The sequence below is a fragment of the Stenella coeruleoalba genome (assembly GCF_951394435.1).
Source record: "Stenella coeruleoalba genome assembly, chromosome: 7".
Taxonomy (NCBI): domain Eukaryota; kingdom Metazoa; phylum Chordata; class Mammalia; order Artiodactyla; family Delphinidae; genus Stenella; species Stenella coeruleoalba.
Genome location: NC_137153.1, coordinates 78,212,974 through 78,229,878, shown reverse-complemented (window position 1 = coordinate 78,229,878; position 16,905 = coordinate 78,212,974). Strand labels below are relative to the sequence as shown.

Below are 16,905 nucleotides of genomic sequence, written 5' to 3'. Positions count from 1 at the left end.
AAACGTAGTGAGGTTCATTAAGCGGAGGATTGGCCAGAGTCGTGAGGACTGTTCTGAGTTCTGGCCTCTGAAGACTGACCACATCTGCTTTTGGTTTTACGTAGCTGGCACTGAAGCTGACCAGCAGCAGCCCATTGGACCCCATTTGTTGGATCTGTGGTTTGATATTTTGTTACTATTTCTGTAATGTTCTTTGCCGTTATCTCTTCAAATATTTCTTTTGCCCTGCTGTCTCTTGCTTCTTGCTTCTGGGGCTTCTATTACATGTACATCAGATTGTCTTGTCATTGTCCCACAACTCCTGGATGCTCTGTTTTTGGTGGTTTCTTAGTTTTTGTTTTGGTTTTTACACTTTTTTAAAAAAAAATTTTCCTTGTGTTTCAAACTGAATAGTTTCTTTTTACCTATCTTCAAGTTCCTTGAGTCTTTCCTCATCTTTGTCCATTCTACTAATGAAACTGTTGAAAGAAATTTTATCTCTGATATTATGTTTTTTATTTCTAGCATTTCCATTTATCTCTTTTTTGTAGTTTTCATCTCTGCTGAAATTCCCTGTGTATCTGCATGTTGTCCACCTTTTTTACTGTATCCTTTAATATATTATAGATATTTTAGTCCCTAACTGATAATCCCAATATCTGGGTCAACTCTGAGTCTAGTTCCATTAATTGCTTCATCAGCTGACTAGGGCTTTTTTTTTTTTTTTTCCCCTGAGTCTCATAATGTTGAATTCCACTTACTGTGTAGAAAAAAACAGAACCTGAGGTAAAGAGTATTTATGCCTTGGTGTAAATTTATGCCTCTCAGGCAGGCATGGGAGGTTGAGTCAATCTTAGAAGAACTTGAGTTGGGTTTGCGTCTTGTTTTTGTTATCGCACAGCATCACAGGCTTCAGATTCCACCGGCAGTGAGCTGTTGTTACCTTGTGTAGGACAGAGTTCCTGAGAGGAAAGAGTTGCACACAGAGAGAACATTGGAGATCTAAGGACAGTGCCCCTGGAGTAATCTGTAGAGTACTGATCAGTGCATGTGTGTGAGATAACTACATACCCAAGCCAGAGGAAAAAAAAGCACCCAACAAAATAAAACTCATAATATCTGGTATCCAATCAAAAATTACCATGTGTGCAGAGAAAGAAGAAAACACCACCCATAAAGAGGAGAAAAATCAATCAACTGAAACCAACCCAGAACCAACAATTAGCAGAGAACATTAAAATAGCATAACTGGGGACTTCCCTGGTCGACCAGTGGGCTAAGACTCCGTGCACCCATGCAAGGGGTCCGGGTTCAATCCCTGGTCAGGGAACTAGATCCCACAGGCCATAACTAGAGATCTCCCATGCCACAACTAAAGACCCCACATGCCACAACTAAGACCTGGTGCAGCCAAATAAATAAATATATTTTTTAAAAATAATAAAATAGCATAACTGTATTCCATATGTTCAAAAAGTTATGTAGAGACATATATAAAACCCACATTGAGCTTCTAGAGTTGAAAGGTACATTGTCTGGGATGAAAAAATGTATAGGGTTAACAGCAGATATAGCAACTATGCAAAACAAAACACTGAGAGAAAAAAGGCCACACTGGCTTTTTTGCTGTCCCAAGCTCATGCCAGGTATGCTCTTGCTCTAGGACGTTTATATTTGCCATTGCCTCTGCCTACAGTCACTCCCCATATATATATACAACTTGTCCCTTCATTTTCCTCAGGTCTCTGCTTAAGTCTCCTTATCAGAGAGATCCTTCTTGCTCACCTTATATAAACCCTCCCTATCCTTCTTACCCTGCTTTATTTTTTTCCTCAGCATTTGACAGATGTACTTGTTTATTGTCTAATTCCCCCAATACAAAGCTTTGGTGGGAGAGTCAAGGGATAGGGATTTTAGCTTTGTTTATTGTTGAAACTCTAGTGTCTAGAATTTTGCCCAGTCATAGCAGATGCTCAAAATATTTGTTCAAAGAATAAATTAATGAGTGAACATAAGATTGTGAAGGGGCACAGGAGTATTTCTGATATGAGTACCTGGTTGGATGAATGATGGCTCATAGGGAATACTGGAGGATGGAGTATGAGACACCTGTGAAACACCCAGGTAAAATGAAGAATAGTCATTCATTCAACAATATGTAAAGAGCTACTAATACATGCCAGGCGCTGTTCTAAGTGCTTGAATATATCAGTGAAAAAAACACAAAGAACCCTACCCTCAAGGAGGTTACTTTCTAGAGAGGAAGATAATAAGAATAACAAATAAGTGAATTATATAATATATTGGAAGGTGTAAAGTGCTGTGGGGGAAAAAAAGGCAAGGGGAATCTTAACATGGAGTGAGTTGCAATTTTAAATACGGTGGTCAAGTCTGGACGCATTGAAAAGTTGACAGGGATCTGATGCTCAGGGGTGAGGTTTATCTGTTAAATTGGTAATAGCATCTGCTGCAGTTTTTAGGATTAAATGAGATATGTAAAAGGTCTGGCAAATATATAGTTGCTAAAAATTTTTAAACCACTTCCCTGCCCTAAACTGCTCTGAGGCTTCATTCAATCAGTCTGAAACAGGCAAGTTTAAAGATAAGCAGAATAAATTCATGAGAGTCTTCTTTACCAAGAAGATATTAAGAAAACTTCTTTGTTGCTTTGTTGTTACTAATGATGAGTTCTGGGTTATTTTCCACAAGAAGTATTGGGGAAGGAAGTCAGAGTGCTTCTAACGAAATTATAGGATAGGTAGAATATCCTACTGGGTCAGTATAAACGTGCTTCTGGGACAGGGCAGGGGTGAGAAAGAAGGGTTTCAAGATTTCTGCTTTACATGAAGTGGTACTGTGTTAACTTCATATAGACTAAAAAGTTAAAGATGTATACTGCAATCCTTAGTGCAATCTCTAAAAATTAATGCAAAGGGATGTAGTTAAATGTTAAGAATTAAAATGAAATTCAAAACAATATTCCGTTAATCCAAAAGAAGTAAGGAAAGGGACTTCTCTGGTGGTCCAGTGGTTAAGACTCTGCGTTCCCAATGCTGGGGGCCTGAGTTCAATCCCTGGTAAGGGAAATAGATCCCACATGCTGCAACTAAGAGAGCCCACATGCTGCAACTAACGATCCTGCGTGCCACAACTAAGATCTGGTGCTGCCAAATAAATAAGTAAATATTAAAAAAAAAAAGAAGTCAGGAAAGGAGGTACAGAGCCAGAAAAGAAAGGGAACAAACAAAATAGTACAAAAGCAGACCTAAATATAGCCATATCAATAATTTATATCAAATGTTAAAGGACTATACAAACATTCCAATTAAAATTCAGAAATTGTCAGAATGCCAGAAAAGCAAGATCCAGCTATGTAAGTTGTCTGCAAGAGATACGTTAAATGTAAAGATACAGACAAGCTGAAAGTAAATGGATGGAAAAAAAAGATATACTATGCAAATGGTAAGCATAGGAGAGCTGGAACAACTATACTAATCTCAAATTAAGACTTCAAAACAAAGAGCATTATCAGAGAGAAAAATGGATGTACATCAGAGACATGACAATCATAATATGTGTGTACCTAATAACAGCTTCAAAATACATAGACAAAAATTGATGGAACTTAAGGGAGAAACAAAAAAATCACCAAACATTATCAATCACCTTTACCTGTGACATCTACTTACGTGACAGCACTGTGCCCAATACATGCAGAATATATATTCTTTTCAGGAGCACATGGTACATGCACCATGATAATTCATATACTGGGTCATAAAATCTCAATAAATTTAAAAGGATTAAAATTACACACAGTATGAATTAAAGGAATGAAATTAAACTAGAAATCAATAAGAAAAAGATATTTAGGGAAATCTCAGATATTTGAAAAATTAACACATTGAAATAATCCATAGGTCAAAAAAGAAATCAGGGAAATTAGAAAGTATTTCAAACTGAAAGATAATGAAAATGTAACAGCAAAATTTGGGCAGCTGCAGATAAAGAAGTGCTACAGAGAAATTTATAGCTTTAAGTGTTTATATTAGAAAAGAAGAAAGGCTAAAATCAATGATGCTAGAGGTTAAATCAAAAGAACCTAGAGAACGAAGAACAAAGTAAACCCCAATTAAGTAGAAATCAAGGAAACAGAAAATAGAAAATATTACACCAACAAATTTGACAGCTGGAATGAAATGGATAAATTCCTTGAAGCAATGAATGTGGTACTATATAAAACTTGGAGTAAACTAATTTTTTAAAGACAGCGCGGGAGTAACAACTGAGTAATAACTCAAAATGTTGGAGAAAAAAAAGGTATGGTGTGGGGGGAAAAACTATTTACAAAAACTATAAAGTGCATAGGAATAAACCTAACAAAAGATACATAAGCTCCTTGCAGTGAGAATTATAAAACTTTTTAAAAGACCTAAATAATTTGAGGCTATAAAATATCATTGAGAAGGAAATGGGCTCCATATTGTAAAGATGACAGTTCTCTCCAAATTGATCTATAGTTTCAATGCAATTATGATTCCAAAGGGTAATGTAATGCTACAAGATGACTGTACATGCAAGAGCAAAGGGCCTAGTAGAGTCAAGATATTCCTGAAGAACAAGATGTGGAGGATTGCTCTAAAGATATCAAGGATTTATTACAAAGCTATGGTAATTAAGACACTGTTGAATTGGCCCAGGATAGCAAATAGACCAATCTAACTGAATAGAGAGCTCCCCCAAAGTTGTGTGTATTTATGAAAACTTGACTTGTGACAAAGCAGGTACTGCATAACAGTGATAAAAAGGACAACTATTCAATATATGGTGTTAAGAAAACTAGTTATTCCATACAGGGAAGGAGAATGAACTTGAGTCTTTTTTCACACCATAAAAACACACAAATCAATTACACATGGATGAAAGATTTAAATGTGGAAGCAAAAATATAAAACCATAAAATGTATAGAACTGGGACAGGAAAGGACTTCTTAAACAAGATGCAATATGTGTAAACCAGAAAAGAAAACATTGATAAACTTGACTACATTAAAATTAAGGTATCACAGAGAGTAAAAATACAAGACACAAATTGGGAGGAAATATTTATAATATTTACAACACCTACTACCCATAAGAACATTGCTTTCTAGAATATAAAAGAAGCTCTTCCAAATCAGAAAAAAACCCAACTAAACCAATTTTTTTAAAGGGCAAAGAATTTAACAATCCTTTTACAAAAAGCTAGAGATCCAAGTTGGGCCAAGCAGAGACTGGGATTAGGCAGGGTGGTCTTGAGGCAGAGGTGGTGGTGAAAGGGCCAATGCCTTAAAAACAAAAAAGAAGCAAAAACTAGACAAAGAAAAGACATAATTTAAACCACATTTAAGTTTAGAACTTGTTCAACAAGACACCATGCACAGTAAAGAGCCAGGATTATTGCTCCAGGAATGGTCCATAAACGATATAAAAAGATGTCCAATTTCACTGGGGAAATACAAACTGAGGCCACAATGAGATACCATATCACACTGCTCCGGTAAGACCATACTCAGTTTACTGGTGAGGATGCGACAAAAAGGCATCTCTTGTCCTCTACTAGAATGATAAACTAGTAAAAAGCACTTTGGGAAGCTTTGGCACTACCTAGTCCAGGTGAAGTTAAACATATTCTACAACTCAGTAATTCCACTCTGTAGAGACATTCTTGTACATGTGCCTTAGAAATTATGAACAAGCATGCTCATAGCACACTATTTGTAACTGCAAACATCTGAAAAAACTGAAACGTTTATCAACAATGAAGTGGATTCATATGATGGAATGCTATACTTAATACAAATGAATGAAATATGATTACATGCATAAAAATATGAAATAAGAAAAATAAGAAAGCAAATGACCCAATTTTAAAATTGGGCAAAAATAAAATAAAATAGGGCAAAAATAAAATTGGTCAAAATGTGAAGACGATATACAGATAGCAAGTAAGCACTTAGAAGATGCTCAACATCATTAGTCATTAGGGGAATGCAAAGGGATAAACTACAATGGGATACATGAGATACTTATTTAGAAAGACTAACATTAAAGTCTGACTAAACCAACTGTTGGAGAGAATGTGTAGGAGCTAGAACTCTCATACACTGCTCGTGGCAATGTAGAATGGTATAACCACTTTGGAAACCAGTTTGGCAGTTTGCTAATAAGTTAAATACACACTTACTATGTGATCCAGCCTTTCCACTCCTAGGTATTTATTCACCCAAGAGAAAAAAAGCCTATGTCCATACAAATGTTCTCAGCAGCTTTATCTGTAATAGCCCCAAACTGAAAGCAACCTACATGTCCATCATCAGTGAATGGATAAACAAATTGTGATATATTCATACATATATATATATAATATTAATATCAATAAAATAAATGGAAAATTACTCAGCTATGAAAAAGAATGAAATCTTGCCATCTGCAACAATATGGATGGACCTAGAGGATATTATGCAAAGTGAAGTAATTCAGAGAAAGACAAATATTGTATCATTTTACTTATATGTGGAATCTAAAAAACAAGTGAGCAAACTTAAGAGAAGTAGTCATAGATACACAGAACAAACGGGTGGTTGCCAGAAGGGACGGGGACGCGGGGATGAGAGGAAAACAAGAGGAAATGGAAAGATCAGACAGAAAAGCTACTATTTATTACCCTACTTATTTTATTTGTGCTTATTAATAAACAACTGGTTGCCCTATCTTCTCACAACAGCCTTGAGGTATAGGGGCATGGGGTAATTAATATATAGGTAGTACCAACCATTTAGAGGACAGTTATCTTCCTTGCACTATTTTCCTCTAGAAGATCATAGTAATTTCTCCCTTCAAAGCACTTATATATATAATTTTCTTCCTTACTTTCTTCTTTACTTGGTTACTGTCTTTATTAACCATTAAAATATAAGGTAAATACCTTATATGTTGTTATCGTCTCCTCATTTTCTTTGACAACACACACAAGTTTGAAATAACAAAGGTCTTGGAATCTCACTTTTGATCACCGCGCAGAGCAAGCAGGGAATTCTGTGCACTTCCCACGTAATTTAAGAGCCAAACAATTTTAGGTTTCAGTCGGAAGAGGTCTGTGCTCCAGGATTAGCCCTTAGATGAGCGACGCATCTTCTCTGCAACTTCATCAGTGAATTTTTATTCAAAAGATCAAGGAATGTGGTGCCTACTTCACCGTCCACAACAGCCACTGCAAAACACGCTCGTTGGTTTGTTTTCTCTTGTTTTGTTTTTGCATGTTGGCTTTATCTATTTCCCTCAGCCCCAACCCCCGTTCAGCAGTCTGTCTTGCGTAATCATTTAACGTAGCGCTAAAGCCTGTTAACACTAATTTATCAAATTTGTATAATTCTCTGTTTTAAACTCCTGGGGACGCCCCGACGGCCACTGACTCAAGGAAGGGAATATTAACATATACACTTTAGGCTCGGGATTTGCACACCCCTATCCCCGCCCCTGAGGAAAAATCACGCACTCCGAAGACAGCGCCACTCTGCCTTTAACAAACCCGCCGCGGCCTTCCCGCCTCGCCCCGGGGCGCGCACTTCCGGCCGCAGGGGCGCTCGGGAGTTCGCCCCGCGAGCCTCCACCAACCAAAGACTCCGCCTCGCCGGTGCGAGTGCGCGCGCGCACATTTGTGCGCAGGTTCGAATCTCAGCCGCTTCGTGGTTGCTCCTCAGCGTCCGGCCGCACCTCGGCGGTCGCGAGGGCAGCGTGCGCGGGCTGGGCCACACCGGCCGCCCCGCCCCCTCCGCCCTCTGCACCTTCCAGCCGCAGCCTCGTCCGGACTCGGTCCTCGCCCTTCCTAGCGCGCTGCGCGCTCCGCCCTCGCCCTCCGCCCCCACAGCTATCGGCGCTCGGCCTCCCGCGCCTGGCGGGCTCCGCCCGAGCCTTCGGGGCCCATGGCCAAGCGGCGTGCGGCCGAGCCCCTGACGTTCCACGTGCCTTGGAAGCGGCTCCTGCTCTGCGACTTTCCTGAGGAGCCGCCGCGGCCACCGCTCTGGATCCCGCCGCCGGGGGCCTCGCATCCCGAGCAGCCCCTCGGCGTCCCGGAGCTGCCCCGAAAGCGTAAAATCGACGCAGGGGGTATGACTGAGCCTTTGGTTTCGCCCAGCAAGCGCCGCGACGGCGGGGACACTGGCGCTCCGGACGGCGCGGAGCGTGAGGGCCGCGGCCTGGAGACTGGCGAGCCGCCGCTGCTGCAGCCGCCCGTGCGGCCCCGGGGGCCGGGGGAGGAGCCCCGGGGCGTTCGGCCACCGAGAGGCGGTGGCGACGACGGGGCGGAGCGCGCAGAGTCCCTGCGGGGAGACTGGGGGGCCGCACCGCACCAGGTAGGGGTTGGCGGTGGGCTGGGCGCTCCGGCGGGGGACGGGGGGCGGGGCCTGGGGTGAGGGGAAAAAGGGTCATACTTTCCGGGGCACTGCGCGTCCCGGGAAGGAACCGATCGTTCCCCTCTAGACTCATGTTCGTCACGACGCCCCAAAAGATGAAAAGCCGGGATCCTCGCCGCAAGAATGAACACCGACCCCCCACCCCAGGCAGCACACCAGGGGCCCCAGAGACCACCTTTGGCAGCGTTTTGGGAGAGTCCGACGAGCTGAGAGCACTAAGCTAAAGTCTGGGGAGACAGACCATTGGGTGAGGTAGTAGGCGTGGCCTTGCACCTTCAGCATCTGTGCTGTCCAAGAGGGAAGCAGGGACGTGGGTCATGACAGACTGTAGAACTTTGGGAAGATGTTGACCGTGAACCGCAATAAGTTAAGCTCAACGACAAACGTCAGAGAAAGATGTATTGCGTCTTCCTTGGTTTAACGATGATTTTTTTTCTGGAATTCGTGATCGATTTCTTTCTAAAGAGGGTGACGAATGTGGTAGCCACCAGTTGGACATCCTTTAGGCATGTTACAGCTCTTTTGGTTGAGAGGAAGGGCCTCCGTGTATTGGGAAAAGGCAGTCTTAAATCGGATCCTATGAAAAAGGATCGTTGTTGAGAATTAATTTGGTTCTTAAGATCAGCCGTCTGTATGAGGATCTTTGGAGAGTTCCTCTTCCTTGGGAAATGAGCCTGCCCTATCTCTGCACATAAGATCTGTCTAGATCTGTGCTATTCAGTGTGGCAGCCACTAGCTATGTGACACAACACCTAAAATGGGACTAGTTCAAATTGAGATGCGCTCAAAGTAAAATACACACTAGATTTCGAAGATCTCAAAAAATTGTATATTGAATACACGTTGAAATAATCTGGAGATATTGGATTGAATAAATTATATTAAAATTCATTTCAGTTATTTCTTTTACTTTTTTAATATGGCCATCAGAAAATTTCGAATTACGTTTGTGGCTGGCATTTTGTATTTATTGGGCAGCGTTGGTCTAATCTTTGGAATTCAAGCTGCGATTTGGCAGTTCTGGGTTGAACCAGGAGCTTTGGGGGTGGAAGAGCCAAATGTAGAGCCCAGACTTCGCCAAATTCTCTTCAATTACTCCATCATAGCATCCACCCCACATTTTTCATTGTCTCAAGTATCTTATGCAGAATTTATCAGACACCTTGCCAATAAAATACAGTAGTTAGGAAAGATCTTTTTCTGTGGTCATGAGAAATTATCCTTTAGATATAATTATTATGATGAGCATTTCTGGATGAAACTATAAATTGTAAATGTTTCTACCCCCAGTTTTCTTGGAATTTAGAAAACATGATCCTTATTTAGATTTTTTTTTCTTCAGACTGCTTTTAGATAGCACTTATGTTTTGAAAGTAGAATAAAGAATTAGAATTTCCAATTAAATCATGTCACACCAGTGTGCAAAACCTGAAAAAACAAAAATCCAGAGTGACAGCCATCCAGACCTATTTGGTATGGAGATAAGTACTGTGTAGTTTGAAAACTTGGCCATTTTTGGTACCGGACCCATACTTAGGCTTGTCTTTGCTACCAGAATATACTGACTGCAGTATGCCACAAATTGATAAGAGGGACATGGAAATGGCAGGTAAGCAAAGGAATTTTTTAGTAAACTGACACAGACATTTGCTTAGAATCTCCTAGACACACCTGTGTCTTCTTCCACAGCAGTGACCACATCTGACAGCTCTCTGCTTCTTGTAGTCACTACAAACCTGTGACAGGGAACAAGCTTGCCTCTAGGGGTTCCTTCTTCATCAAGACTAGTCCCCTGTTCTCTTTTGGCAAAAGCCCAGGAACCCTCATGTCCCTTTCTTTTGTTCTGTTCCTTGAGCTGCTTCTTTGTGCAAACTTAATTTTCTCCAGCTTTCCTCTTTCTTTCCTGCCACCAAAGATGCATGGTTTTTGTTTTAAGGGTCTTACAGCCAGGGGAAAATAGGATATAGCAAAAACATGTAGAAGTTAAAAAGCTTTTTCACTTCATGAAGCAAATGTTTTCCTGGTTCCTGTTTTGCTCAGAATAGAGCTTAAGTCCCTACCCGTACCCTTGGGATCTCATTTGGGAAGAATTTCCTCAAATATGTCCTTTCTATATTGAAGATGCAATCTAGGCAGAATTGTGATACCTATTTTTCTGTCCTAGAACCTCAGAATATTTGAGTTGTTTCAGGTGTGTGTTTGTTTTTTTTGCGGTACACGGGCCTCTTACTGTTGTGGCCTCCCTCTTTGTGGAGCACAGGCTCCGGATGCATAGGCTCAGCGGCCATGTCTCATGGGCCCAGCCGCTCCGTGGCATGTGGGATCTTCCCAGACCGGGGCATGAACCCGTGTCCCCTGCATCGGCAGGCGAACTCAACCACTGTGCCACCAGGGAAGCCCCTCAGGTGTTTTTTTTAACCGGAGAACTAAAATAAAACCAGGTATTACTTCAATAAATATTCATGTATTTTCTCATGTTAGTGTCACTTTAGTGTCACTTTATGCAGATTGAGTACTCTGTCAGTGCTGACACTTACTGTTAAATACTTTAAATAGAAAGGAAGCAGAAATGTTGTGATTTTGGTTCATAGTGATATTGGTTCGTAGGCTTCTTGGGATATAATAACTAGCTATATTGGGCATTTATAGTGCTAAACTGTAATTTGCACAAGAGCCTTTCTGCTTTTTACCAATGATGAAAGAGACCTAGGTCAAGATCAGAGTTAATGGGTGGAGGAGTTATCATGCAAGCACAGGTCTGTCTGGTGGCAAAGTCTGTGCTCTTAGCTACTAGGTTATACTGACCTCATTAAGGATCTTTTCTGGTTTGTTCTTATAAGTAGATCATTTGAACAATAGTTTTTATTTTCCCAAAAGGCAGAGAAATAGGTCCTTGTTTTTAACCCTATTTACTTATTAAAATGAAGTTTTTCTTGGCATCCTTTGAGTTATTACATTTTTATCCCAGTGTTAAGGAATTCCAAAGAGACTCTTAATTCTCTAAGCCTTAGTGTCTAAGGCAGTGAATAAACTTATTATTGAGAAGACCTGTGCTCCCCATTTAATTAACTAGCCACATGTGGCTATTGAGCATTGAAATGGGCCTAGTCTGAATAGTGCTGGAAGTGTAAAATACCTGGCAGATTTTGAAAACTTTTAGTTAGACAAAAAGAATGTAAAATATCTCAATTTTTAAAAATATTGACTGCATGTTGAAATGATAGTATTTTGGCTTTATAAGGTCAAGTAAAATTTTAAGATTAATTTCGCCTGTTTTTTTTTACTTTTTTTTAGCTGAAGTTACTAGAAAATTTTAAATTACATATGTGGCTTTCATTATATTTCTGTTGGTTAGTGCTGCTATAGCAAGTATGAACCTAAAGTACAAAGACAACTTAGTAGACTAAATATAGATATATAGATATCCATCTGGGAAAGGTGTTAACCTTCAAAATGGTCACTTTGGAAGCCTATATGTAATTGCAATGCCACTTCCTTTGCACAAAGTATTTTAGTTTTGTGCCAGTTTTGAACTTCATTGGAATATCAGCTTCACTTCATAGTTACTTGAAACAATTTTATAGCCTTTTACAGTAAGCTGTTGAATTTTGAAGGGGCCAGCCTTCACTTGGATTTATCAGTTTTGGTATCTTGAGTCATGTCTTGTACAAAATGGTATCTTTAATAAAATGATCAGTTTAAGATTTTCTTGTTATTTACCATGTTTTTATTCTAATGCTTTTTAGAAGGTTGTCAAAATATTTTAGCCTACATCAAGTCAATCCCTTAAAATACCAAACATCAGGAAAAAGACCAAAAGTAAATTTTAAGATGTGTGCATGTGTTTTTTAAATAAATTGTTTTCCTCACTGAAAGGTAAAAAACTTTAAGACTATCTTCAGGCATTTTTTTTTGGTTGAAAAATGGAAGAAAATTCTGGGAAGAGAAGCTCTTGGAGGAAATTCTTTTAAATTTAAACTACTCACAGGAAATACTTTCACCAATTCATGAATATGAAAATGCAGAGTTGACTGAGTCCATGAAGTACTTTGATTAGGCAGAATTAAAAATATGTATTTGTTGAAGATGCAAAGTTAAAGACTGCAAAATCTTAACGTGAGTTTGCTTTTAAAACAGAAAAAAATTTGTTTCGTGAAACAACTTAATTTTTTCTAGACCATTGATGTACTTTCACCTCTCTCTCCTTTTCACTAAAGCTCAATGAAGAATTTTGGCAGTATAACACCTTCCAGTACTGGAGGAATCCTTTACCACCTATTGATCTGGCAGACATTGAAGATGTAAGTGAAGACAACCTGACAGAAACAACACTTCAGGACAAGAATGAAGTTGTTGAGATCGATATGGAGTCCTGACAGAAGGAGCTGAAGAAATGGGTTTTTCTGAATTTGAGGAGACATCTCTAAGTGAATTTATGTATTCTTAAGGAAAAGAGTTATTTTCCATACTTGATGTGATATCATTCCCAAACCTGAAAAATGAGGAAAAGTTGTTTTAAAGATAAATGCCTGCAGTCACTACTATACCTCCCAATAGGGATTTGTCAAGGATATAGTGCAGTTATAGGAGAAGTATTTTATGTATGCATTCTTAAGAAAAATTTATGTTTAGGTTCTAAATTTGAAGATATCTTATAAAAAGGAATTGTGACAGTTTTAGAAATAGATGGGAAACATTCAGATATTCCTCTTGTTGCACCAAAAAGTTAATTTGTGGTACATGAAATAAATATTGTTTTATAATAACTTATTAATAAAATGCTTTCTAATACATTTCATTGACTCTTCTTCGTTGAACAAATAGCTGACTTAAACATCTGTGCAAACTTAAAATGTGGGGGATTCTTTCTGAAACCTGGTATTGTTTTAAAAGAGCTTTCTAAATGTACAGTAGTGAAAATTTTAATTTGGGTAGGATGTTTGCATAACTTCCAATATTTAACGTTTGTTAAACTTGACTTTGGGCAATCAAAGATGGATAAAGAACAAAGAGAAATGAGTAGGTGCTTCCCCCTTTTCCCAGGATAAGAGGCAAGAAATTTATCATATTTATTTATTTTTTTAATTTCTTGGTTTTGAATTGCTTTGAGGGAATGCTCTTTATTGCTTATTATTTTAGACTTGTACTTGTCAACACTGACAACACTTCAAATGAGCCCCACTCTTGAGAGATTCTCATATAATTGTTCTGAGGTGGGCTTTGGGTGTAGCTATTTTTTTTTTTTTGCGGTACGCGGGCCTCTCACTGCTGTGGCCTCTCCCGTTGCGGAGCACAGGCTCTGGACGCGCAGGCTTAGCGGCCACGGCTCAGAGGCCCAGCCGCTCCGCGGCATCTTCCCGGACCGGGGCACGAACCCACGTCCCCTGCATCGGCAGGCGGACTCTCAACCACTGTGCCACCAGGGAAGCCCGTGGTGTAGCTATTTTTTTAAGCACCAATCTTCCTTCCACCCATTCCTCAAATGAGCAGGCCAGTTCAAGAACCACTAGACTAGTGATTGTTTTTCCTGTTTAAAGGAGATAACTAACTTGAGCTGAAGCACTGCCTCCTTCGTTAGCTTTGTTTTTATTTTGCTCTGTTGATGGCTTTGTTACAACTGAATTATTGTGTCATTATTACAGTTTCATTGTTAAAGTAAGCAATTTGTGTTTAAGTTAGTAACTAAGTTACTAATAACTTAGTAATTAAGTTAACTTTTGTATTGCATTCAGAATGTTGGTTTTGTAATTGACTAACTCATCCTGCTTGTATATTTTTTGTTGTTGTTAATGACATTAGATCCAAAATTTAGGAAAGATGATAAATGCCAATGAGAGAGAGAGAACCACCAATGTTTTGTGTGTACTGTAGGATTTAAGTATGGGTTGACATTAATAAGAATATTCTAGAACAGAAGACAAACTGTATAATTAAGGGTTTGAAGTCAGACAGTTCAAAGTCTTGGCCTGCCACTTCTACCTGTGTAACATTAAGCAAGTTATTTTTCATCTCTAAGCTCCAGATGCCTCACTGGTAAAATGAGAAACAATAAATAGTATCTACCTCAGACTATGTTTATTGTCAAGCAGTATACTAAGTACCTGCATCATCTTGTTTAATTCTCATAATGATCTTATGGGTACAAAAAACATAATTGGAATAAATGTGCTTCCTATAGTTGCACTTCATTCCACTTTAAATTGCTACTAGAAGTTTAAGAGTTGGGATTGAAGAAATAGCAAAGAAAGCAGGCAGACGGGGGGAAGAAGCAGTTAAAGTACTGTGGAAAGGATAAACTTTCTTCCTTCTTTCTCTTTGACCCGAGGGTAGGAAGGTGTCCATTTTTTATTTTTGGAAGATGTCTATTTTTGTGCACTGCTCTTCCTAGTGGCCTGAACAGTGCCTGCCACATAGTAGTCAGTCAATAAATATTGTATGAACAAATGAATGGGTTTTTCTATTTGTTGATGGGAGGGTCATGCCAGCAATTTTAGACCATTTCCTGAAGATGAATATAGAAAAGGTTTGTTACAGAGATCCAGTAGTAAAACATTGGAAATGTGCTAACTTTATTATATTTATTATATAGTAACGTAAGGACTAAGACATGTCCCCCAAATGAACAATAGGAGGTGGTTACTTTGACAAGTTTCATCGGACACCACATTGCAGTGTCTGAGTGAAGGAGATCCAAAGAGTAGCTTGGATGACTTTTTCAAGCGTGTGTCAAAAAACATCAAAACCATAAGTTAGGACTTCCCTGGTGGCACAGTGGTTAAGAATCTGCCTGCCAGTGCAGGGGACACGGGTTTGATCCCTGGTCCAGGAAGATCCCACATGCCATGGAGCAACTAAGCCTGTGTGCCATAACTACTAAGCCTGCACTCTAGAGCCTGCGAGTCATAACTACTGAGCCCGTGTGCCGCAACTACTGAAGCCCACGGCCTAGAGCCTGAGCTCTGCAACAAGAGAAGCCACTGCAATGAGAAGCCTGCACACTGCAATGAAGAGTAGCCCCTGCTTGCCGCAACTACAAAAAGCCCACGCGCGCAGCAACGAAGACCCAACGCAGCCAAAAATATATTAAATAAATAAAACAAAAACAAAAAAAGTAAAGATTCAGGGAAAACAGTTGCTGTTAATATGTTAAAAGATTTAATATTTTTATGTAGGTGTATATATAAGTACAATGTAAACATTTACACATATATGTTAAATATGTATAATATACACATGCAGGGTGTGTGTGTGTGTGTATGTATACGTATATATACAGAGAGAGAGTTGAAATAATTTTGTCCTTTAAAAAAATGTTAATTTAGTAAGCCTCAGGTAACTTGGCAAAATTGCATTGTGGATAAATTGAGATGGAAATTAAAAAGTAGGTTTTTCTTTTTCTTTTTTTTTAACTTGTATGCCCTTCACCCAGATTCCCTATTGTAATATCTTACATTATCACAGTATGATTATGAACATGAGGAAATTAGCATCAATATAATTCTGTTATACTTTGATGAGGACATGGAAAGAGTGACTTCAGACAACTCTAAAGAATATATGTCAAAAACCTAAAAAAAAGGAAGGTTCAGATTTCACCATTGTCTTATTAACATCCCTTTTCTGTCTTATTAACATCCCTTTTCTGCCTCAAGATTCAATCCATGTCATATATTTAGTTGTACCTCCTTAGTCCTCTTTAAACAATTCCTCAGAATTTCTTTGCCTTTCATGATCTTGATACTTTTTGACGAGTATTCTGGTTAGTTATTTTATCAGATGGCACTCAATTTCTGTTTGTCTGTTACTTCCCATAATTATGCATTTTTAATAAGAACTCTATAGAAGTGATGTAACCTCAGTGCATCATACCAGGAGGCATGGGATGTTAATTTGTCTCTTTATTGGTGATTGTAACTGATTACTTGGTCAAGGGGGTATCTGCCAGGTTTGTCTCTTGTAAATTTACAATTTTCTCCTTTGTAATTAATAATTATCTTTTGGAAAGATACTTCGAAACTATATAAATTTCTCATTCTGCCCACAAATTTTACAATCTTGATGATTCTTGCCTGAAATACTTATTTCTCTGGTATCTGTCAAATGGTAATTTTCTATTTCCATCATCCCTAGTATATTTATTTATTGGAATTCTACTGTAAGGGAAGAGCTTTCCTTTCATCCTCATTTCTATATTCAATTGTTTATATCAGTATAGACTAATGAGTATATATTTTATTCTATGAGTTATAATCTGTTACTATCATTATTTTGTTGCACAAATCCTAGGTTTAGCCATTGGGAGTCCCTTCAAGTTGGCTCTTGTGCCTTCCCCTTTTTAAATGTATTTTATTATTGTGTGAATACTGGTTAATATTGGCAGTGCACTTTTGCATTTACAAGGTCTCTGGATGGAAATCAGTGCCAGCTGTGGCAACTCTGTTACTCAGTAAACAGTTTGAGCCTTGGTATCCTC

The 16,905-nt window shown here is 39.0% G+C and overlaps 1 protein-coding gene across 1 annotated transcript; it reads left to right on the top strand.

Moving 5' to 3' along the window:
• Positions 1–7,635: 7,635 nt before the first annotated feature.
• LOC307188445 (uncharacterized protein C9orf40) lies at positions 7,636–16,554 on the top strand. Its single transcript, XM_079925537.1, has 2 exons — positions 7,636–8,372; positions 12,650–16,554. The coding sequence occupies exons 1-2, from the start codon at positions 7,944–7,946 to the stop codon at positions 12,806–12,808; spliced, it is 588 nt and encodes a 195-aa protein (XP_079781663.1). The 5' UTR covers positions 7,636–7,943; the 3' UTR covers positions 12,809–16,554.
• Positions 16,555–16,905: the final 351 nt, after the last annotated feature.